Consider the following 25,538-nt stretch of genomic DNA (forward strand, 5'->3'; position numbering starts at 1 on the left):
TATTTTCGTTTCATTTTATTGACTCAAAACATTTCAGATTTAAATGTTTTATACATTAGTAAACATTTTGAAAGTCATAATTACACTTTGACATGATCGGCTATTGTGAAAAATAACCGACATTTGATCCATTTTAAATTCAGGCTGTAACACAACAAATTGTGGGAAAAGTCAAGGGGTGTGATTTGTTTTGTGTAATACAAGTTGTGAACACTACAATGCTTTAGCAAAATAATCTAAATTGAAGTATAATTTTTAATCTGGATCTGATATAATTTTACAGGGCACCAAGGACCATTCTGCCTTCATCCTGCCGTGACTGACAGGTTTTTATGAGCTATCAATCACCTTAACAAAGCTGCAGCATGAGAGAGAGCGAGCCACTGCCAGGGGAGGTCTGACCTGCGGCCTAGCGTGACATTCAGGGAAGGAGAGCTGCTCACCCAGGAAATCCCATTACACCAAAGCATGATGGATATCGCTCCTGGATAAAGCTCATATGTGGTCTGACATATAATTTGTTATAATTTGTAAAAATCATATGGCCACGTTCACATTTCTGTCTTTCATTCTTTCGAAACTCCTCACTCTCTCCTATACTTTAGCCTACACACAATGTCTCACATACTGAAGGTCCAGAATATTCTGGGTAAAATGGCCCCAGTATGGCTATGGTATGTCAGTGGGGGAGCTGAGAAGTTTGCTAGTGTATTGAATGCACTGTAAACTGTATAAACTTGTCATCATCATATCGTCTCTGCCATGTGGAGCAGTGGAGGCTGCTGAGGGGAGGATGGCTCATAATAATGTCTGGAATGGAGTCAATGGAATGCTATCAAACACATCAACAATGTGGTTTCCATGTGGTTGATAGCATTTGATTTACTCCATTCCAGCTATTATTATGAGCCATTCTCCCCTCAGCAGCCTCTACTGATGTGGAGGTAATGTTAACATTAGCATGCTCAATTTGTTCAGTTATAATATAAGACAGACTATTGATTATTGTTCAGTTCTAATATAATACATACTATTGATTTCTTGCACACACAGGATTTGGCTCATATATTTTTTTTTTTAGTTCTTCAACCCAGACAGCCATTTTTATAGATGTCTGGGAATTTACTCTATTAAAAATGAAGGACATTAATATGAGATCTCTGTCCATTTTGGGATGCAAACTGAAAAATACATGTTGGACTTTACTGTCCACTGCTTTGTTTCACATTATGAACTCAATAGGCATTTTTTTCCTAATCTAAAAACAATATGATATGATTGTTAATATGGTGCTTTATATTATTGTTACTCCATTACTAGAACAGTAGATAGACCACAAAGTGTCTTTGTGAAGATACTAATGTCACTATATTGTAGCTTGACATAGATGACCCTCCACTGCTTTGAACCTGTGGTTTATGTAGACAAGTCAGAGAGGCTGTCTACAGTGCATTCACTATCTGTATAAAGGGGCCCGGGGGAGGTATAGTTTTATTTGCAAACACGTTATCACTCTACCTCTGATCAATACCTCCAAACAGCTGATGGCATGCTCCCCACATGGGCAAAGGTGAAGAAAGAAGCCCCTCCCCGTTGTGAAACAGAGGAGAGTGCAGACCGGTTGAACTAGCAAACTCTGCCCCCAGTGGTGAAATATGGCACTCTCTCTCATCCAGTTACAATAATACTCAAACTTGAGAATCTGGCATCTTTTGTCCATAAAAGTCTACTGAAATTACAAATATCAAACATTGATCAGCGGTATTGAAATACCTTGAATTCTCAACTGACCTGCAGTAACTGATAACACACTGTAATGATGACCTTTGATCTGGTCATATACTTTAGTTTTTGCTGTCCTTTTTTCCTCAGCCGTAAAAGTGATTAAGATAAGGTAGCTCCTTGACTGTTTTGGCTGTTTTTTCTCTTCCCAGTGAGTCATGTTTACCTGCCTACATCTGAACCCTCACCTTTATTATACTCTACTCTGATAAGAGAGTCGCAAACAAACAGTGGGCCAAATCTCAGTGTCTCTCTCTTTCCCTTCTTTAGAAGGCTGTTTGGAATCTGTCACACTGATCTGGAACATTAGCTACCAGCTAAATACATACTGGATAACTTGTTCTGTTATACAACCTGAGTAAGAATTGCCTGCCAGGAATACTGGGATGAGAAAAGGAAGAATCTAAAAGGTACACATGATTCACTGGGCCAAGGAAAACATCAGCATTCGACAGGAACCAGGACTTTGGAGGCCTGTGACGAGTGGAGGAATAGCAGCGTCACACAGAATGACAACACATTGATTTACCTGAGCTAGACAATCAGGAAGACACAGAGGAATTAAGTGATTGCGCTGAAATAGTGGGTAATTTTGGAACAGAGTGGTGAACTGAAGAGGAAGGTCGTGCAGCAGCCTGTTCTGGTTCCTTTGCTCATATAAATCAGTCTTTTATTTGGGCCTAGTGTGGCCTCCTGAAGCAGTGACCAGAACCATGAAGCTGTCAGGGAATGTGCTGGATCTGGACTCCACAGACTACAGCACCACCCTTGATCCCTCCTACACCATGCTGGAGTTTGACAACCTCAGGGTATTTCCTGTAGAGACAGGTACGTCTGGTATAATGACACCTTGACCTGTCTGTCTTTCACTCATAGACTGGTGCACAACAATACCAAAACACTGGTCTGACATTTGAGGGGGTTTGTATGATATTCAAAGGACATTCAAATAATATAAAATATTGAATATCCATTCATTTTTATAGGTTCAAATTCATGAGTAGATCTTGGTAACTTTTTAAAACCTGTTCTTTCCATTCAGATGGGGGGGGGGGGAAAGGCTTGCATAAAAGACACAGTGCCCTTGGAAGAACATGGTTTTAAAAAGTACTCTCAGCACTTTACAATGTACTGTGGCAAGAAAAAGTATGTGAACCCTTTGGAATTACCTGGATTTCTGCATAAATTGGTCATTACATTTGATCTGAGTCACAACAATAGACAAACACAGTCTGCTTAAACTAATAACACACAAACAATTATACGTTTTCATGTCTTTATTGAACACACCGTGTAAACATTCACAGTGCAGAGTGGGAAAAGTATGTGAACCCTTGGATTTAATAACTGGTTGACCCTCCTTTGGCAGCAATGAACTCAACCAAAAGTTTTCTGTAGTTGCGGATCAGACCTGCACAATGGTCAGGAGAAATTTTGGCCCATTCATCTTTACAAAACTTTCAGTTCAGCAATATTCTTAGGATGTCTGGTGTGAACCACTCAAGGTCATGCCACAGCATTTTAAATCGGGTTGAGTTCAGGACTCTGACTGGGCCACTCCAGAAGGCATATTTTCTTCTGTTGAAGCCATTCTACTGTTGATTTACTTCTGTGTTTTGGGTCGTTGTCCTGTTGCATCACCCAACTTCTGTTGAGCTTCAATTGGCAGACAGATAGCCTTGTATTCTGAAAACTTGGGAATTCATTTTTCCGTCGATGATAGCAAGCTGTCCAGGCCCTGAGGCAGCAAAGCAGCCCCAAACCATGATGCTCCCTCCACCATACTTTACAGTTGGGATGAGGTTTTGATGTTGGTGTGATGTGCCTTTTTTTCTCCACACAGTGTTGTGTGTTCCTTCCAAACAACTCAACTTTAGCTTAATCTGTCCACAGAATATTTTGCCAGAAGGGCTGTGGAAAATCCAGGTGTTATTTTACGAACTTCCGACATGCAGCAATGTTTTATTTGGACAGCAGTGGCTTCTTCCGTGGTGTCCTCCCATGAACAACATTCTTGTTTAGTGAATTACGTATTATGGACAAGTCAACAGAGACGTTAGCATGTTCCAGAGATTTCTGTAAGTCTTTAGCTGACACTAGGATTCTTCTTAACCTCATTGAGCATTCTGCACTGTGCTCTTGCAGTCATCTTTGCAGGACGGCCACTCCTAGGGAGAGTAGCAACAGTGCTGAACTTGCTCCATTTACAGACAATTTGTCTTACCGTGGACTGATGAACATCAAGGCTTTTAGAGATACTTTTGTAACCCTTTCCAGCTTTATGCAAATCAACAATTCTTAATCTTAGGTCTTCTGAGATCTCTTTTGTTCAAGGTATGGTTCACATCAGGCAATGCTTTTTGTGAATAGCAAACTCACATTTTTGTGAGTGTTTTTTATAGGGCAGGGCAGCTTTAACTATCATCTCCAATCTCATCTCTTTGTTTGTACTCCAGGTTAGCTGACTCCTGACTTAAATTAGCTTTTGGAGAAGTCATTAGCCTAGGGTTTCACATACTTTTCCCACCCTACACTGTGCATGTTAAATTATGTATTCAATATAGACAAGAAAAATACAATAACTTGTGTGTTATTAGTTTAAGCACACTGTGTTTGTCTATTGTTGTGACTAAGATGAAGATCAGATCAAATTGTATGACTAATTTATGCAGAAATCCAGGTAATTCCAAAGGGTTCACATACTTTTTCTTGCCACTGTAACTCTCATGCACACAGGAATTTGTAAGACCATTTTCTCATGGCATGGATACAATGACATCAGCTCTCATTCCACAAAATGCTGTGAATACAACGGTCATTACTCCCGGCAATACTGAGAGTGATCTAAAGACCTCCCTCTTCTGCTTTCCCTTATAATCTAATTTGAATTTATCATTATCATCATTAGGAGTCTGTTCTGCTGAATCAGGTCCTTTCTTTGGCACTTTTAAGGAGATGCTTTACCAGCAGACTGCTCTCCAAGGCAGATAGCTGTGTGGCAGATGTATTCTAATCTCATGATGCAATCGAACTGATCTTTGACCACAGAAAGCAGTCTCCATGTTAAATTGTTATCCCTGGCTGCTCAGTCTCCCAACTCTAAGTGTGCAATTTAAATACATTACAGCCTGGGAGCATTGTCCCTGTGACTGCACAAACACTACACCAACAAAGTATATTTGACGGTCAGTGGTTTTAAGAGAGACAATCCTGCAGCGATCGAACACTGACAGGACACAATTTAGAGCAACACTGAGGGAGATTGAATTAAAATGGAGCTCCCAGTGTAAAATTAGCCAGTGGACTTGTCTTTGCCACTGACCTGAATCTGCTTTAATTAAATGGGGAGTTTCCTCTTCCTCTGAGTAATAAGCAGCAGTGGTCCTCTGAGGGCCTGTGAGTCTGGCAGTAACATACAGCAGTGATATCTCTACCTATAACCCTGCTTTTATTACCCCCTCCAAACCTCATCAGACCTGGGGAACAGCACAACTCTGCCATTGTTCTTACAGCCCTATAAGCTCACAATCAACACATTTCTGCCTTTGAAAGTTGTGTGTTTTTATGTGCAGCACAAGGTTATTACCCTTCACAGAGGTGGAATGAACAGGGATTCATTAATCACCTTAGCTGATGATGGCGTTGATTAATTATTCGCTCTGTAATCGTGCTTATCTGCTGTCACACAGCGTTGACAATCTCTCAGCTGAGTGATCCGCTCTCTGCAGACACTGTTGGGGCTTATTAGCAAGGCTCGGAGATGTTTACTTATTCATCAGCAATGGGGGGCGCTCTGTAAAAGTAGAACAGTGTCCTACAAGACCCTATTCCATTGTGCATCTCCAAAGCTTTCTAATGTTAGCCTGAGGTCATCAGTAATATATATCCTCGCATGTCTCTCCCCAAGTCTCAAGAGTGAATTGAACACATACAGTAGCTACACACCAGACCTCCAGTGTGTTGTAGTGTATGAATCTCAATCATTTTCTTGTGATGGACTGACAGAGTTGATGATGCCGGAGCCTGCCCCTCTGCTGCCACAGACCAATGGGAGCGTGTGTTCCATATGTGCAGACAGAGCCACAGGTAAACACTACGGTGCTTCCAGCTGTGACGGCTGCAAGGGCTTCTTCAGGAGGAGCGTCAGGAAGAACCACGCCTACACCTGCAGGTGAGACTCATCACCACACATGTCACTGAAAAAGAGGACTACATCTCAAATGACACCCTATTCACAATATATTGCCCTATTTTTTTATTTTTTTATCTGATCCAACCTGTTCTCAGAGCATTTCGTATTATTCTGTAAATAAATCCGCAGCACTCCAATTAATATGATATGTTACGGTTCGGTTCCTATGGTACAGTTGAAGTCAGAAGTTTACATACACCTTAGCCAAATACATTTAAACTCAGTTTTTCACAATTCCTGACATTTAATCCTAGTAAAAATGTCCTGTCTTAGGTTAGTTAGGATCACCACTTTATTTTAAGAATGTGACATGTCAGAATAATAGTAGAGATAATTATTTATTTCAGCTTTTATTTCTGACATTCCCAGTGGGTCAGAAGTTTGCATACACTCAATTAGTATTTGTTAGCATTGCTTTTAAATTGTTTAACTTGGGTAGCCTTCCACAAGCTTTCCACAATAAGTTGGGTGAATTCTGCCCGCTCCTCCTGACAGAGCTGGTATAACTGAGTCAGGTTTGTAGGCCTCCTTGCTCACACGCTTTTTCAGTTCTGCCCACAAATTGTCTATGGGATTGAGGTCAGGGCTTTCTGATGGCCACTCCAATACCTTGACTTTGTTGTCTTTAAGCCATTTTTCCACAACTTTGGAAGTATGCTTGGGGTCATTGTCCATTTGGAAGACCCATTTATGACCAAGCTTTAACTTCCTGACTGATGTCTTGAGATGTTGCTTCAATATATCCACATAATTTTCCGCCCTCATGATGCCATCTATTTTGGGAAGTGCACCAGTCCCTCCTGCAGCAAAGCACCCCCACAACATGATGCTGCCACACCCGTGCTTCATGGTTGGTGTTCTTCGGCTTGCAAGCCTCCCCCTTTTTCCTCCAAACATAGCAATGGTCATTATGGCCAAACAGTTCTAGTTTTGTTTCATCAGACCAGAGGACATTTCTCCAAAAAGTACAATCTTTGTCCCCATGTGCAGTTGCAAACTGTAGTCTGGCTTTTTTATGGCGGTTTTGGAGCAGTGGCTTCTTCCTTGCTGAGCGGCCTTTCACGTTTTACTCTGGATATAGATACTTTTGTACCTGTTTCCTCCAGCATCTTCACAAGGTCCTTTGCTGTTGTTCTGGGATTGATTTTCACTTTTCGCACCAAACGTACGTTCATCTCTAGGAGACAGAACGCGTCTCCGTCCTGAGTGGTATGACGGCTGCGTGGTCCCATGGTGTTTATACTTGCGTACTATTGTTTGGACAGATGAACGTGGTACCTTCAAGCATTTGGAAATTGCTCCCAAGGATGAACCAGATTTATGGAGGTCTACTGCTAGAAGGTAAGCCTTGAAATACATCCACAGGTACACCTCCAATTCACTAAAATGATGTCAATTAGCCTATCAGGAGCTTCTAAAGCCATGACATCATTTTCTGCAATTTTCCAAGATTTTTAATGGTACAGTCATCTTAGTGTATGTAAACATCTGACCCACTGGAATTGTGATACAGTGAATTAATCTGTCTGTAAACAATTGTTGGTAAAATTACTTGTGTCATGCACAAAATAGATGTCCTAACCGACTTGCCAAAACTATAGTATTTTTTTTTACCCCTTTTTCATGGTATCCAATTGTTGTAGTAGCTACTATCTTGTCTCATCGCTACAACTCCCGTACGGGCTCGGGAGAGACGAAGGTTGAATGTCATGCGTCCTCCGATACACAACCCAACCAGCCGCACTGCTTCTTAACACAGCGCGCATCCAACCCGGAAGCCAGCTACACCAATGTGTCGGAGGCTACACCGTGCACCCGGCAACCTTGGTTAGCGCGCACTGCGCCCGGCCCGCCACAGGAGTCACTGGTGCGCGATGAGACAAGGACATCCCTACCGACCAAGCCCTCCCTAACCCGGACGATGCTAGGCCAATTGTGCGTCGCCCCACGGACCTCCCGGTCGCGGCCGGTTACGACAGAGCCTGGGCGCGAACCCAGGGACTCTGATGGCACAGCTGGCGCTGCAGTCGCCCTTAACCACTGCACCACCTTGGTGAATCATAAGATGTTACAGTTTTTGATGTCCCGTTGTTAGGATAATCTTAATCGTAGGTCATCAATTTTATTTCCCATTGATTGCACGTTAGCAAGAAGAACAGATGGTAGTGGGAGTTTACTCGCTCGCCTACGGATTCTCATAAGACTGCATTTGAGATACCACCAAGGTTCTGTTAGAACTGCAGGTCATTGAAATTATTATTATGCTCACTATTGTCCACCTCCGACCCACATGACAACACAGAGACAAATTTACTGCCAACGACTAGGGCAGCTGGTCATTTTTTTTAGCTGAAATTCTGGTAAAGTACTTTCTTTTACAGTGTTCAACCCCCATCTCAATAACTGATTACTTTTTTCTGGTGGTACAGTTCTCAACCACATCCATTGTGAAGTGAAAAGTATGAGAGTTGAATTAGCCAAGAATAGAAAGCCAACTTCTGTGTCATAGTCTCTGGGTTTTGTTCAGACAAAGAGAAAATAACCTTAATACAGTGGTTGAAGACTCCAAGTCAATGGTGTGATGAGTTTTACTCTCTTACATGTGAGAAGTCGATTTTACCACACTGTATAGACTATAGGAGTTGTCATTTCGCAGGTTTCTATGAAAGGTGGCTATATGTCTGGAACTAAGCGTTAGGAGCCTGTCTGAGCATGTGTATGCCCACAACACAGAAATTGTACAGCACTGATCTGACGCCATCACAATTACAGAAGCCCATAGTGTGAGACTTATGTCTGATTGTGCGTTACAGAATCTTACAACTGTTGTATTGAAGTGTGTGTGTGTGTGTGTGTGTGGTCGGCAGGTTCAGCAGGCAATGTGTTGTGGACAAAGACAAGAGGAACCAATGTCGTTACTGCAGGCTTCGGAAATGTTTCAGAGCAGGCATGAGAAAGGAAGGTGAGAGTGGTTTTTTGTTTGATCATGACATAGATTTTACACACTGTATGGCACCATACTACAAAGTAATTACACAATAAATTGCCACATTATTAATTCAAAATACATATTTTTAAAGCCTACCAGCACGCACAAGCACATACACACACACACACAGCATGTTGTTTTAAAGCCATAAGCATACATGCAAGTTGACAAATCACAATATTTACATTATATTATATTACATAACCATGTCCAACGCCAAGGGGGGAATTGGGGTTGGCAGGCACGCCAGATGGGGGTGGGTAGTGGAGGCTCAAGCAGGGGTAGTGAGTGGGATATAGTCTACAAGGTGCTATTCCAAATCAAATGAAATGTTATTTGTCATGTTTCATAAACAACAGAATATTAGAAAGCTAATAACACGTAGAATAAATACACGGGGTAACAGTACAGAGTCGATGTGCAGGGGTATCTTGAACCTAAAAGGGTTCTTTGGCTATCCCATAGGAGAACTCTTTGAAGAAAACGTTTTGGTCCCCGGTAGAACCCTCTTCTTGGAACCCAAAAGGGTTCTCCTATGGGGACAGCCGGAGAACCCTTTTGGAACCCTTTTTTCTAAGAGTGTATTCGCCTCTTACTGTGAGGGAAATGCAACAAGATCAACATGCCGCTCTCTTGAGCAATACTGAGTGAGTGGCTGTTTGCTGTGTGCACTGTAGACCTTATCTTCCACTGGCTGCGGCAGATAACCAGGAGAGAGAGAGACGGGATTAGAGGATCCATGAATGGCTCCTCACATGAATAATTAACATGGCTGAGCATGGGCAAATATTTGCTCTGGCTTTTTCAAGAGAGATACTTCTCTTTGCTGAGCCCTCATTCCAGAGGAATGTTACGTAAGAGAGAAACTGAAGCTGAGCTGAGCCCCCTTAGTGATAGTCAGGGAGAAAGATTCAAACATTTGCCATATTAATTTTGCAGACCAATCAATTAGCATTTAAGAAACAGCAAAGCTATGCCAGAAAATATCAGAACATGCCATTTTGAAAATTTGTATAAGCCTTTGGTTTAATGTTTTTCAATTGTACATTAATCCGGACAACAAATTCTAACAAACCATTTTTGACAACAATCATTATTTGTACTCCTCCTATTCTCCTTGCTGAATGTCTATAGCCACTTTCAATCTATCACTTCACTTATGCTCCGTGGAGGACTAATTTGTGACATCATCACCCATGGCCATGTCTCCAAGGCAGAGGTCTCTCTCTGTCTCTGCAGCTCCAGTTTGATTAATAGGGTCCTGATTGGCTGCTGAGAGGTCAGCTGTGGTGACTGATTGCTCTCAGACTGGGGCTTGTTGTCTGACTTTGTGGAGCAGACTGAAATCAGGCTGAGGTCATCCATTGTAATGATACAGGCACAGAGGTCACTATGAGACAGTCTCCTCTGTCAGACACAATCCCAATCATCAGGCCCTGTACTGTCAGCCTTCTGTCATGCCTTCCTTTGCCTAATTACATAGTCATGTTTAACATGTTGGCAAAATCAGAATCAAAATTAGAGATGTTACTTTTCATACAATGGGGAATTTGGAAATTGAATTTGCACTGAAATAGTCTCAATACAGATGAGTTTCAAAATTAAATGTATAACAAAAATTATTAACGCAAGATGCAACAATTTCAAAGATTTTACTGAGTTACAGTGCATATAAGGAAGTAGTCAATTGAAATAAATTCATTAGGCCCTAATTCATGGATTTCAAATGCCTGGGTATACATATCTGTTGGTCACAGATACCAACAAAAAACATTGCCTCACAATGGGCCTCAGGATCTTGTCACGGTATCTCTGTGCATTCAAATTGCCATCGATAAAATGGAATTATGTTCGATGACCTTACCTTATGCCTGCCCGTACCATAACCCCACCGCCATCATAGGGGAACAACGTTGACATCAGCAAACCGCTCGCCCACATGACACCATACATGTTGTCTGCGGTTGTGAGGCCAGTTGAACGTACTACCAAATTCTCTAAAACAATGTTGGTAGAGAAATTAACATAAAATTCTCTGCCAACAGCTCTGGTGGACATTCCTGTAGTCAGCATGTCAATTGCACGCTTCCTCAAAACTTGAGACGTCTATGACATTGTGTTGTGTGATAAAACTGCACATTTTAAAGTGGCCTTTTATTGTCCTCAGCACAAGGTTCACCTGTGTAATGAATCGATTATGCTGTTTAATCAGCTTCTTGATATCCCACACCTGTCAGGTGAATGGATTATCTTGGCAAAGGAGAAATGCTCACTAACAGGGATGTAAACAAATTTGTGCACAACATTTGAGAGAAATAAGCTTTTGTGCGAACTTCCTGGGATCTTATATTTCAGCTCATGAAACATAGGAACAACACCTTACGTGTTGCATTTAGATTTTTGTTCAGTGTAGGTGTATGCTATAATTACAACATTACCCTTCCATTGAGTATACTTTGTCCAAGTAAAACAGTGAACACAAGAAATCCAGGGACTCTCCCTCCCTCCTATTCATTTATTTCCAGCTGTGCAGAACGAGCGGGACCGCATCAGCAGTCGCAGAGGAGAGGGACAGGGGTTGGGCACTCTGTCAATCAGTGTACTGCTACAGGCAGAGGCCAGCATGCATCAGGTAAGAGACTGTCACTATAAAACCTCTCCCTATTCACAGCCACAGAGTGCTCCAGAGGCTTCCATTTCCCATACAGCCCAGAGTAGAGCCCCTTATCTGTTTCTCAGAAACACAGCAGTGGCAAGGCTAGAGATGGAGAGGATACAGGCTGCACTTTAGACAGCCGGCCATTAAGGTCCCCTGGAGATTCAAGCTGCAGACTGGATTCAGTTACTTCTTAGAAATTGCCAAATTGCCCAGAGAGACTCACATCTGATCACAGCAGTCCTATGTAATGGCAGTGCCTGGGCTTGGATTGTGTGCCAGCGTTCAATTGGCTTCAAATACATAATAACAACCAGATATCCTCTTTGTATGCGAAAGGAATGCGGCAGAAATTAATTGGATGATTGACAAATGAACCACAAAATTTGGCCAGGCTGTTTTCCATTTGGGTCAAGTTTTCATGCAATGTCTCCTTCAAGGTGAGTTGTGTGCTGAAGGGGCTCTGATCACCATCCAACAGCATCGTTCCAGAGACAGACCCACCAACAACACACACCCAAAATCCATTTCTCATCTTACACCCTTATATTCTCTATTACCACCATTCTCTGAAGTGACCTTTCCCCCACCCAATACCCTACCTGCCTCTGCTTGCTCTGCCCTTCACGATTGTCCAAGCACCCATCATCTAACCCCTGCACCCTGCCCCATCCATCTCCTCCAACCCTCTCTTCATTCTCACATTACACTGACACCTAGGGCCAATATGGAACCTCTCATTATTGTGTGCCACTCTCAGTTTCCAGCCCTGACCTCCCCTATGAGCTGTGACATCAACACCAAGAAGATAGCGCTCGTGGGGGACGTGTGTGAGTCCATGAAGCAGCAGCTCCTCCTGCTGGTGCAGTGGGCCAAGCGCATCCCCGAGTTCTGCAGCCTCCCCGTTGACGACAGGGTATGGAACTTTGGATGTTATCCTACTTAATGTGTCTGTATGAACATGTGAGCTGCACCTGTCTAAGCAGGCGGTCACATTCAGCCCAGCTGTCTTTGTGTTGGGTTTTGGATCACTAGCTGTTGGAATACTCACGTTGCAGGGAGGGCTGTCTGTGTAATGACTGCTGTGTGTTGTCTCTATGCTGTGTCTTGTCTATGTGCAGGTATCCCTGTTACGAGCCCACTCTGCTGAACACCTCATCCTAGGGGTGGCTCGACGCTCCCTGCCTTACAATGACATTATCCTTCTGGGTAAAATATATAGATCTCAGCTAAATCTGGGATGTGCTCTCATCTTTGTTATATAATGAAAAAATAATTTACCCAATGTTTGATACTAGTAATGTCGACAAGCTATGCTGCTTTTACCATATGTGTATATTGATAAAGGAAGCAGACTTACCTAATGTATAAAGTTATACCCACAGTTTTACTTAACTTATATCATATGTGGATTGTGTTTGCAGGTAATTACTTTGTGATCCCAGTGAGCGGTCCTGAGGTGGAGGTGTCCAGGGTGGCTGCCCGGATCCTGGAGGAGCTGGTCAAGCCTCTGAGAGAGCTGGACATCACCGACAGCGAGTTTGCCTGCCTTAAAACCATAGTCTTCTTCAGTCCTGGTCAGTCAGTCCTTTGGTCACCACCAGCCACCCCCTGCCCCTCCTACCCCTCCTTACCTCTTCTCACCTCTCCTCTGTCCTCAGACAAAGGAAGAGACTTTCGCCAGGAATCTTTTTATTTCACAGTTGTTCTCTCCTGGGACTGTCTCGGCTCTCTCTGTGCCCCCTCTTGGTTTGTCTTGGCCCGGCGGTCTGGTTTCATCGTGTTCTGGGAAGAAACTATTCATATCTGGGCGAGGTTTTGGCAGGGAGAGGTGACTGGCTGCTGGACTTTACAGCCTGCTGGCCTGAGGTGGTGATTACAGCAGCAGAGCCAGGCCACCGGTCTGACAGACTGACTGGCCAAACTGGCACAGCAGTGCACAGCAGTACACAGCAGCGTCAGGCCAAGTCTGACACAGATGACTGACTACCTACAGAAATAAACACACCGCATGTGTGCTCAGCTCTGTCCTGTGTGACCCTGCCCTACTACCTTTACCTAACCTTTCTCTAATAATTTCAGTTTAGTTTATTACACATAATGCATTTCAATTAATAAAGAAGTATATTGTATAAAGTCCCCACAGCAATCCCATCTCTCTCTATTCTCATAGGGCCGCAGCTTGAGGATTTGTCTCTCTTAATCTCCCATTCTCTCTGTCTCAGAGCTGTGTTATAGGAATTGTTTATCTCACAGTGGCTTCACTCTGTCTCTCAGTATAAGCATACTGTACATGTATGTGTCTCTCATGTACTCTATGTAAAGATGGCGCAGTACTGTATGGCTGCTGTCTTACGTGCTCTGACCCAACTTTTCTATTTTGTGATTCTTTTGGCGTTTATCATTTTCCTATGATCGACGGAATCTTTTGGACATCAGATCGGTAGTTAATAACCTCAATTCTGACTTCTACTTCAATTCATCTGCCCTGGGCTCTTTGTGTACCTACAACTGTTATCGTGACTGCTGAATACCCTAAGTGTACAAAACATTAAGAACACCTTCCTACTATTGAGTTGCACTGATGGAAGTGGATTTAACAAGTTACATCAATAGGGGACCATAGGTTCCACCTGGATTCACCTGGTCAGTCAATGTCATGGAAAGAGCATGTTCTTAATGTTTTGTACACTCCGGGTATATTCCACCTCAGGACAACAACAACATCAAGCTGGCACTTGACAAACTGTACAAGACTATAAACAAGCAAGAAACAATGAACCCGGAGGCAGCTTTTCTTGTTGCCAGTGATTTTAATTCCGCATCACTAAGACAGGTGATGCTCAACTTCTATCAACACGTCTCCTTCGCCACTTGGGGCGTTAAAGTCCCAGACCACTGTTACTCAACCCGCCATGCAGACCCTCAACACATGGGCCCACCAGCGGTGTGTGCTTATACTCCCTGTTCTCCCATGATTGCGTGGCCACGCACGACTCCAACTCCATCGTCAAGTTTGTCCGATGACACGACGGTGGTAGGCCTGATCACCAACAGCCATGAGACGGCCTACAGGGAGGAGGTCAGAGACCTGGAAGTGTGGTGCTAGGATTACAACCTCTCCCTCAAGAACTAGAACAGGGGGCAGGCAAAATGACAGGTCAAGGGCAGGCAGAGATGAGTAATCCAGATCAGAGTCCAAAAAGTACAGAATGGCAGGCAGTCTCGGGGTCAGGGAAGGCAGAGAGGTCAATAATTCAGGGTGGTGTGACAAGGTACAGAAACGGCAGTCAGGGTCAGGGCAGGCAGAATGGTCAAACTAGAAAACAGGAACTAGAAACAGACAGGAGTAGGGGGAAAAACGCTGGTTGGCTTAACGAACAAAACAAACTGGCAACAGACAAACCGATAACACAGGTATAAATACACTGGGGATAATGAGGAAGATGGACGACACCTGGGCGGGGAGTGGAGACAAGCACAAAGACAGGTGAAACAGATAAGGGTGTGACAGTACTTGCCACACGGTCTCTGAGAAAGGCCTGAAAAATTGCCAAAGACTACAGCCACCCGAGACATGGACTGTTCTCAATGCTCGTGTCCGTCAGACGATACCTTTGCATCAAGGCTCAAACCAAAAGACTCCTAAACAGCTTCCATCCCATGGCCATAAGACTGTTAAATGGCTAACAACTACTGCTCTCCCTGAAACCTACGCTGCTGCTAAAATTAGTATTGATTCGATTTATTACTACCATTACGCTGCTGTTCAATGATTATTGATTGCCATTACCATTAGTATCTATCTGCAGTTGAAGTCGGAAGTTTACATACACTTAGGTTGGAGTCATTAAAACTCCTTTTTCAACCACTACACAAATCTTTTGATAACAAACTACAGTTTTGGCAAGTCGGTTAGGACATCTACTTTGTGCATGACACAAGTAATTTTCCCAATAATTGTTTACAGACAGATTATTTCACTTATAATTCATTGCATCACAATTCCAGTGTGTCAAGTTTACATACACTAAGTTGACTGTGTCTTTAAACAGTGAATTAGGTGTACATGTGGATATATTTCAAGGCTTCCTTCAAACTATGCCTCTTTGCTTGACATCATGGGAAAATCAAAAGAAATCAGTCAAGACCTCAGAAGAAAATTATAGATCTCCACAAGTCTGGTCCATCCTTGAGAGTAATTTTCAAACGCCTGAAGGTACCACATTCATCTGTACAAACAATAGCACGCAAGCATAAACACCATGGGACCACGCAGCCGTCATACCGCTCAGGACGGAGACGCGTTCTGTCTCCTAGAGATGAACGTACTTTGGTGCGAAAAGTGCAAATCAATCCCAGAACAACAGCAAAGGACCTTGTGAAGATCCTGGAGGAAACAGGTACAAAAGTATCTATATCCACAGTAAAACGAGTCCTATATCGACAACCTGATAGGCCGCTCAGCAAGGAAGAAGCCACTGCTCCAAAACCGCCATAAAAAAGCCAGACTACGGTTTGCAACTGCACAAATTACTTGTGTCATGTACAAAGTAGATGTCCTAACTGACTTGCCAAAACTATAGTTTGTTAACAAGAAATTTGTGGAGTGGTTGAAAAACAAGTTTTAATGACTCCAACCTAAGTGTATTTAAACTTCCGACTTCAACCTGTTTTTGATTTGTCATTATGGAGTATTGTGTATAGATTGATGACTCTCTCTCTCTGTGTGTAGTATTAACCCTACCTCTCTCCCCCTGTCTCTCAGACTGCCCAGGGCTGGAGGCCCCTCAGACAGTGCGTCGGCTGCGTTTCCAGGCCCAGGTGCTGCTGGACGAGGCCACCTGTGAACAGCGGGGGCGTTTTGGAGAGCTGCTGCTGATGCTGCCCCCCCTGCAGAGTGTGGCCTGGCAGATGGTGGAGACCCTGCAGCTGGCCAGGCTCCTGGGGGAGCCCAGCGTTGACAGCTTGCTGCAGGAGATGCTGCTGGGGGAGGGGGCCACTGGGGGCCTGAGACAACGCACAGGGCACGGTACACTCCAGAGGGGAGATACTTACAGTAAAAACTGAATACCACTAACTTTCACTGGGTTGCCTTACAGATCAACAACAGAGGTCAATAACAATTAAAACCTAAAATAGGTCAACTTTCAATTCCCACAATCTAATCTGTCCACTGTGCATTGTGTCTTCACTTATGTTGTTATCATACTGTTTCATTGTGAACTCTCATTTCTGACTTGAGAGTATTCGTAATGAGGGTAACCTTTGAGCTCTTATGGTAACTGGATCAGTGTAGTAGTGTAGTAGTATACAGCTATTCTCTTCTCTGGTCCTCCTCAGGTCCTAACTCAAATGTAATGGCGTTCCCCCAACCCCAACATCACACCTTGTCTCAGGACCTACTAGGAGGCCATGCCGGGTTGCCTAGCAACTTCACATCAGTCATCCTACCTGTTCCTAGCTGTGAGTACCCCAAAATGCGTCTATGGACAAGTAAATATATGTTGTGTACTAGTATGTATTAGCTAGCTAGAGCAAACAAATACATCATAGTCACCTTGCATGACACCTTTATATACACACACACACACCTGTATTTAGCTGTGCAGCAAGTGCGTGAAACCTCAGACGCTGGTTTCCTACCTGTGTACAGACTGAGTCAACAGGTTTGCTTCACTGAGATCTCCTCACAACACCAAGCAGCATGGTTCTCCTAAGTAAAAGTCTGTCTCGCCAGCCTCATGGTGCTCCTAAGTAAAAGTCTGTCTCGCCAGCCTCATGGTGCTCCACAGTAGCTGTGGGAAAAGACTACCTGAGTAATGCCCCCACGCTGTCAAACAGAGGAATAACACACAGTGACCTCACCGTCCCCAGTGTTTTATCACCCTCACAGAGCCAGCCTGGCCCCACAGGGGGCACATGGCCCAGACTGCTCCCCTTGTTTCAGGCCCTCTAACCCAGCCTCGCTTTACAGGAACCTGGGCCCTCTCACCAGCCCTGGTCTTCAGGCTCAGTCCCTACAGCTCTGACCTCACCTGAGGGATGTTGATGTCTGTCTCCCATCATTAATATTCCTATAATTACTACCTTAGTGTCTTTTTTAGGGGATTAGCTCACCAACGGTAACTTAACGTCCTGAAAGAGTACTGTTACGGACCTGTAGTAAAAGCCATGCAATTTCAGTCTCAGTGTGTGTAATGCCAGTCTGATGCCTGTCTCTCTCCAACAGCTCTGCCAGTGGTGCCTCTGGTGCCCACACAGACTGGCACTGAGGTGTACAGACATGGAGAGGGGGCAGACATGCCCATAGAGTCTGCCCACAGCATGCCCATGGCTCCTGTCCACACCTGCCTCTGAGAAGCAGACCAAGCAGCAGCAGCTACTATACAGAGAGGAGTGTGTGGTCTAAACATGCACACACACACACACATCTAATCCGGCCCGCGTTTGGTTTGAGTAAAATGTTTGTTTTAGTTTTTTTTAATAACCACTTTGAGGAAATACAACACATTTTCAGTGCAGCCCTCCGAGCCTCATTGAAGACCAAATGCGGCTCCTGGGGCAAAATGAGTTGCACACACCTGACCTGGTGTTGGTGCATCCAGGCCGTACTACTATATGAACACAACATGAAGTAGAGGCTGTTACATGGACACTACTAACCCAAAAATGGACTTTGACTCAACCAGCCAGTCCTCTCCCTTATCCACCTTTGCACAATGCACATTACACACAGGGAATATGATGCACACAATTAATAATTGATCAGGAATTGTTCTTTATGTTAACCATTCACTGACGATTAAAATCATCAAATCAATAAAGACCACAGCTCAATGGTATGTTATCTTTATTAGATCATGGTTGGGTGAGTGAGTTGTGTTGTGTTGGCATGTTAATTAAAGACAGTGATGTCGCAGTGGTGAAGTAAGAACAATTTCATGTTTTTTATATTCAGGATCATTGTCCATGCAGATGTTGGTACTGTTAAACATTTTAAAGTTACTCATAAAAATGTATTTTTTTTTAAAGGAAATAAATGAAAAATACATTTGTAGAGCCTGCTAAATGTGTTGTGTGTCTCTTGCTTTGGATATATGTTAGGTTTCATTCTGTAAGGGTGTAGGCCTAATGTGTGAAGTGATACTTTGTAACCGGGCTAGTACTGATAAGTCAGTGATGACTGTGAGTGTAGGATATGTAACGTAACTGCAGAGGGCGCACTAAGCCTGTTCAGAAAATCTGACTGTTCCACTTCCCCTTTGAGCACTTGAGGCAAACCTTCTGACTGAGATGACCAACTCTTGGCAGGTTATCCAAGGTAATTTACTGACTGTCCAGGGTCAGATATTTCATGGGGTATAGACAGAAATGGTGAAAGGAGGAAAATCTATTAGAGACTTTCTCTTCCCTCGCCCAGACTTGAAGTGGTGTTTTTGGAGTTATTTTCATATCTCTCTGTACATGAGAAAGTATGCATGTCGGTGTGAAGTAGGGACACCTATTGACCCCAAGGTACATGGTTAAGTAATCTATAAGCTATGCTTTCCAGGTTGGTATGTAATGTATGTCTGAGTGCTATGTGTATTGCATGTCTATTATATTATAAAGGCTGACCTCTCTCTAGCTGGAGTGGGGCTTCAGGTCAGATTCCAGCATCTGCATCTTAATCAGTCGCTTAGGGTCTTAAACATAAGCATCTTAAATGTTTGCTTAGGGCCCCTGGCCACTAGGTGGACCCCAACCAGAACATTATATACAGTGGGTATAGAAAGTCACCACCACCTTTCAAAATGTTCACCTTTTGTTGCCTTACAGCCTGAAATTTACACACAGTAACCCACAATATCCAAGTGAATTTTTTTTTTTTTTTTTAAATGCTGAAAATGTATTTACAAGTAAAACAGTCAAATACCCTGTCTGGATAAGTGAACATGGTGGAACCACCTTTTGCTTGAATTACAACCATGAGTCTCTTTGAATATGTCTCTACTAACTTTACACACCTCGACTGTTCAATATTTGCCCATTCTTCCTTGCAGAATTGTTCAAGCTCAGTCAAATTGCATGGTGGCCACTCATGGACTACACTCTTCAAGTCATTCCACAGATTATTGATGGGATTTAAGTCGGGGCTCTGACTAGGCCACTCAAGGACATTCATCTTCTTGTGCTTCAGCCACTGTACCATTGCTTTGGCGGTGTGCTTTGGGTCATTGTCATGTTGAAACGCGAACCATCTTCCTATTTTCAACTTCCTGGCAGAGGGCTGCAGGTTCTCCTCAATAATCTGTCGGTATTTTGCACTGTCTGCTGTGCTCCAGTCCCTGCTGAAGAGAAACACCCCCACAACAGGATGCTGCCACCACCGTGCTTTACTGTAGACATGGTGTTCTTTGGGTGGAAAGATGTATTGGGTTTTCACCAGACATATCATTTGGCGTTCTGGCTAAAAAGTTACATTTTGGTCTCATCTGACCACATTAACTTTTTGCCACTTGGCCTCGGAATCTACACTGTGCTTTTTGGCAAAGCTCAAACGAGACTTGATGTGGCTTTTTTTGAGGAGTAGTTATTGTCTTGCCACACTCCCATAGAGGCCAGATTTGTGGAGCACTTGTGATCACATGCACACATTGACCAGTCTTTGCCATGAAGGCCTGAATCTCCTTCAAAGTCGCCATTGGCTTCTTGGTAGCCTCTCCGATCAGTCTCCTCCTTGCCCGGTCATCCAGTTTGGAGGGACGGCCTGATCTCTGCAGGGTCTGGGTGGTGCCATACGCCTTCCAATTCTTAATAATGGTCTTAACTGTGCTCCGAGGGACAAAGCCTTTGAAATCTTTATCTCGTAGATCTTTTGAAAGTACCTTTCCGCCAATAGTGGATTCTTTACTTTGAATTGCACTGCTAAGCAGTGGAGTCCTCTATGAACAACTGCTTTTATTCTGATCCAGTTAAAGTCACTACAATTGATCACAGATGGAAGCCAATTAGCTTGATTTGTGATCTGGAAGGGGGTTGGTTATACCTCAGCAAGTTTGCAATTGAAATTCTAGGGGGGGGGGGTGTTCACTTATCCAAATACGGTATTTTACTGTTTTACTTTTAATGAATTTTCAGAGTTTCACTTGGATATTGTGGGTTACTGTGTGTAAATAGAGCTGGAAAAAGGCAAAAAAAAAGATGTTTTGAAAGGTGGTGGTGACTCTATACCCACTGTATTTTTTCTGTTGAGAGTTAGAATAGTAGATACACAAGGTGCCATTTCGAAATTTGGCTGTGCATTAGCAGTTTTTCTCTTGTTCATCAGTCACTGAGAGTCACTCATAACCATGTCTGCTAACAATTGATTGATTGGTAAAATAGTCTAGCTAGCTATCTAAACTTGTAGTAATCATGGCCAAATACCAACCGGGCATGTAGGGCATGTGCCCAGGAGCCCTGACCTCCATGGGGCCTCCACTGATTTTGTTAGTCACTCTCACTCAGATATCATTAACATGGCATAAGTCTTGGCTACGACTGGCCCTGGATGTCAGTTAAAGTTAATGGGATCAGTGGCCTGGTCAGATGGGTGATGATGAAGAGTCGAGGGAGGGGAATAGTAGAGCGAAAGGCCCGCTCCCTAACCGTCCCCAGCCTGCGTGTTTATTTTCTAACCCAAAATACAAAATCAATACAGAAATAGAGCACAGAGTATCGTTTACTTCTCTCTGGGGACAACAGCACCCATTACTACAGGGGGTATAATCTAAGCAGATCTTAATTGGGAGTTAACCCCTCATTCAAAATACCCATTTACCTGTTTTAGACACACACACACACACACACACACACACACACACACACACACACACACACACACACACACACACACACACACACACACACACACACACACACACACACACACACACACACACACACACACTCACACACACACACACACACACACACACACACACACACACACACACACACACACACACACACACACACACACACACTCACACACACACACACACACACACACACACACACACACACACACACACACACACACACACACACACACACACACACACACACACACACACACACACACACTCACTCACACGGAAACCCCAATCTTGTGAACTAATCAATACTTATTTGGGGACGATAATCCCATGATCCACTGTGTTACTTCCACTGAAACACTAGTTCTGGGATGAGTTTCCAGAAAGCTCCATTGAACTAAGGTAATCTTTGAGAAGACATGACTAGTGTCTTACACTGATAAAGCCCTCCGACCAGAGAGAGAGCAGTACATCCACTCACTCTGCAAATTAAACAAGACTATTCATTTAAACAGGGCTCAGGAGACAGGCCTCATTAGGTCCCCTCTTCTCCTCAAGTTTCATTGTTACTGTTCAGCAGCAGGAGGAGAGGACAGATCCTCCTGTTCAGCAAAGTGACATTACTACTATACTGCTATATCCTCTTCTCCCAGGGGCCCACTCTGACGGCAGTGAGTCTATTGATCTGTCCAGTCAGCCAGCCAGCCAGCACAGTGATCTGTGTTAAAGTGAACCGTCACGCTCAGCAGTCAGTAGCCCAGCTCCTCAGTGTGAAAAGACCAGAGCCAGAAGGTTCTGACGGGAGGGATGCATAAACTAACAGCACGTGGCAAAGCACCTCAGCCCATCACAATGCAACACAGTGGAGATCAAACCCAGAGCAGACACTTGGGCTGTCCTCTCCCACTGTTCTGGTTCTACTTACGACAGGGTTCTGGGTTATGTGGATTCAGGCAAAGTCCAGAACCTGTTCCAAGAAGCCAGGATGTGGAGCAGTTCTTCAAAACTAGACACACTCTTTATGTCAATCACTCCTGCAAGAACTCAGACCAGCTGTCTAGTACTATGCCGTTTGGAACCAGGACCAGCCAGACATTTTGGACCAGGCCCACTTGTTGTGCAATAGGTTAGCAGCTCCTTCAACTGATTCATGAATCACAAACATCCAAGGCCTTACTACTATAGTGCACTCTGACTGAGCTTGGATGCCAAGTGACAGGGAGTGTGCAGAAGAAGTGGAAAAACAAAGAGCGTCACTAGACAGGATGATCCCGGACATCAACATTGTCCCGAACAAGTCAGGAACGATTAATCTCAAACGACCCCCCTCTCAAGTTATGAAACCTCTCCAGATGCTTTACATTTGTGGCATAAAGACAAACCTAAATAGAGTAAGTCATTACACCCTTATATGCACCAAAAAGAACACATTTAAACCCCATGTAAATACCACACAAATGACTTGTAATGCCATAAGACGCCTTTCTAAAAAATGAAAGATCATCATTAAGATGGGTCTCATTTTCTAATCATGGGAAAGAGTGGGCAAATCCCCTGTATCCCACAGTAACAGCAGTAAACACAGAGACAGAAGAGTTAGCCAATGGGAGAGGAGCCTGTAATCCTACCACAGCCAAGCAGGAACGGGAACGGGGAAAAAGAGAACGTACGACTGGCGAAACTAGGAGAGAGTGATGAAACAGACAAACAGAAACAGACGAGGAGAAAGAGAGAGCGAGAGAGAGAGAGAGGGATGGATAAAGAAAACAAGAGAGAGAGAGAATGAGGGAAGAGGATGAGAAGGGTGGAGAATAAGGGTGGGTCAACTATTGGCAGCCAGGCGACTGAAAACCCCAGAAACCAAGATGGAATCAAAGAAAGTTGGCCGGTGTGACAGCGCTTCCCTGGCGCCTGGGAGGGCAGGGAGCACAGCATCACAGACACAGGACTTCAAACACTAAGCCAGTGGGGCAGGACCTACTGCTGCGTGACTTCAATTAAGCACTGCTGAGCCATGGCATAAACAGCTTCCCCTCTCCCTCTCTTTCAGAATCAGGCTTTTTCCACACTGGCATTTCATCTCACCCTCCCTAACCCAACCCCCCTCTGAGAAGGCCCAACTATATCAAAGCAGGACGAAAATTAGCTACCAGAGTCTGATAACATGGCAACACAACATCTGGTTGTGAATGGCACATTTAGGTCAAAATCAACAGTGGTGCTGCTCTGGCATATATTCTTTTAAAGGACTTTTTACCAAGTCATCATCCGTTCACATGATGCCATATTGAGGGGAAATTCAGAATGAATCCAACAAATAAGCTTTTAGGTTATAACAGGATATTAATCATCCATATTCCTGCCAGTAAACACCAGTCTTTAGCCAGAGAGAGAGAGAGAGAAAGAGAGAGAGAGAAAGAACACCAGTCTTTAGCCCGAGAGAGAAAGAGAGAGAACACCTCTTTCCCTCTCTCTGGTCAGGCCAGAGCAGAGCAGTCAGCCATCCAGATGTTTTTACTGCTCTCTCAGGTAGTGCTAGGCTAGCTAACCGACAGCAGTCTCCTCTGTGTTATGGATTTATGACAGGAAACCAGCCTGCCTAAATATAGCCAGGGAGAGGGCCTCTCTTTTTCCGTGGCCTGAATTTCAATCAGGGAACTTTTTAATGAGAGATGACCACAGGTAGCGCTCAGAGTGAACAGGCTGCTGCCATCGGCAAATTGGTCTAGTTCGAAAAATATATAAAAAAGGTGTGACTTTGTTTCACAGCCACGGTAATTAACATTACATGAGTAAGAGGACGAGTGTGTACTGTTAGATGTCAGTCATCTTCTCTCACCTCAGTTAACGTACTGAGAAGGTGATTTTTATAATGTTCTCGAGCTTGACTGAGAAACACTATAACTACAATGAGCTCCTTTAATATTGGTGGTAATTCCATTAGGGGACTAAATGTCACTATTATGGAGCACAGACTAGAGGATTGTGGGCAAATGATGCATGATAATAATAGATAATACTGACAATAAATAATAATATACAGTGGGGCAAAAACATATTTAGTCAGCCACCAATTGTGCAAGTTCTCCCACTTAAAAAGATGAGAGAGGCTTGTAATTTTCATCATAGGTACACTTCAACTATGACAGACAAAATGAGAAAAAAAATCCAGAAAATCACATTGTAGGATTTTTAATGAATTTATTTGCAAATTATGGTGGAAAATAAGTATTTGGTCACCTACAAACAAGCAAGATTTCTGGCTCTCACAGACCTGTAACAACTTCTTCAAGAGGCTCCTCTGTCCTCCACTCATTACCTGTATTAATGGCACCTGTTTGAACTTGTTATCAGTATAAAAGACACCTGTCCACAACCTCAAACAGTCACACTCCAAACTCCACTATGGCCAAGACCAAAGAGCTGTCAAAGGACACCAGAAACAAAATTGTAGACCTGCACCAGGCTGGGAAGACTGAATCTGCAATAGGTAAGCAGCTTGGTTTGAAGAAATCAACTGTGGGAGCAATTATTAGGAAATGGAAGACATACAAGACCACTGATAATCTCCCTCGATCTGGGGCTCCACGCAAGATCTCACCCCGTGGGGTCAAAATGATCACAAGAACGGTGAGCAAAAATCCCAGAACCACACGGGGGGACCTAGTGAATGACCTGCAGAGAGCTGGGACCAAAGTAACAAAGCCTACCATCAGTAACACACTACGCCGCCAGGGACTCAAATCCTGCAGTGCCAGACGTGTCCCCCTGCTTAAGCCAGTACATGTCCAGGCCCGTCTGAAGTTTGCTAGAGAGCATTTGGATGATCCAGAAGAAGATTGGGAGAATGTCATATGGTCAGATGAAACCAAAATATAACTTTTTGGTAAAAACTCAACTCGTCGTGTTTGGAGGAGAAAGAAAGCTGAGTTGCATCAAAAGAACACCATACTTACTGTGACGCATGGGGGTGGAAACATCATGCTTTGGGGCTGTTTTTCTGCAAAGGGACCAGGACGACTGATCCGTGTAAAGGAAAGAATTAATGGGGCCATGTATTGTGAGATTTTGAGTGAA

The 25,538-nt window shown here is 43.7% G+C and overlaps 1 protein-coding gene across 2 annotated transcripts; it reads left to right on the plus strand.

The window, feature by feature from the left end:
- Window positions 1-1,874: 1,874 nt before the first annotated feature.
- LOC110526401 (hepatocyte nuclear factor 4-beta) lies at window positions 1,875-18,691 on the plus strand. Of its 2 annotated transcripts, none has more exons than XM_021607350.3 (10): window positions 1,875-2,610; window positions 5,788-5,953; window positions 8,842-8,936; window positions 11,489-11,595; window positions 12,380-12,535; window positions 12,741-12,828; window positions 13,044-13,196; window positions 16,388-16,651; window positions 16,963-17,085; window positions 17,852-18,691. In XM_021607350.3, the coding sequence occupies exons 1-10, from the start codon at window positions 2,496-2,498 to the stop codon at window positions 17,977-17,979; spliced, it is 1,395 nt and encodes a 464-aa protein (XP_021463025.1). In that variant the 5' UTR covers window positions 1,875-2,495; the 3' UTR covers window positions 17,980-18,691. The 2 variants fall into 2 exon arrangements, with proteins under 2 accessions (XP_021463025.1, XP_021463024.1); XM_021607349.3 differs by having other exon boundaries at window positions 1,969-2,610; window positions 16,388-16,678.
- Window positions 18,692-25,538: the final 6,847 nt, after the last annotated feature.

The sequence above is a fragment of the Oncorhynchus mykiss genome, chromosome 6 (assembly GCF_057628025.1).
Source record: "Oncorhynchus mykiss isolate SJ-2025 chromosome 6, ASM5762802v1, whole genome shotgun sequence".
Lineage (NCBI taxonomy): Eukaryota > Metazoa > Chordata > Actinopteri > Salmoniformes > Salmonidae > Oncorhynchus > Oncorhynchus mykiss.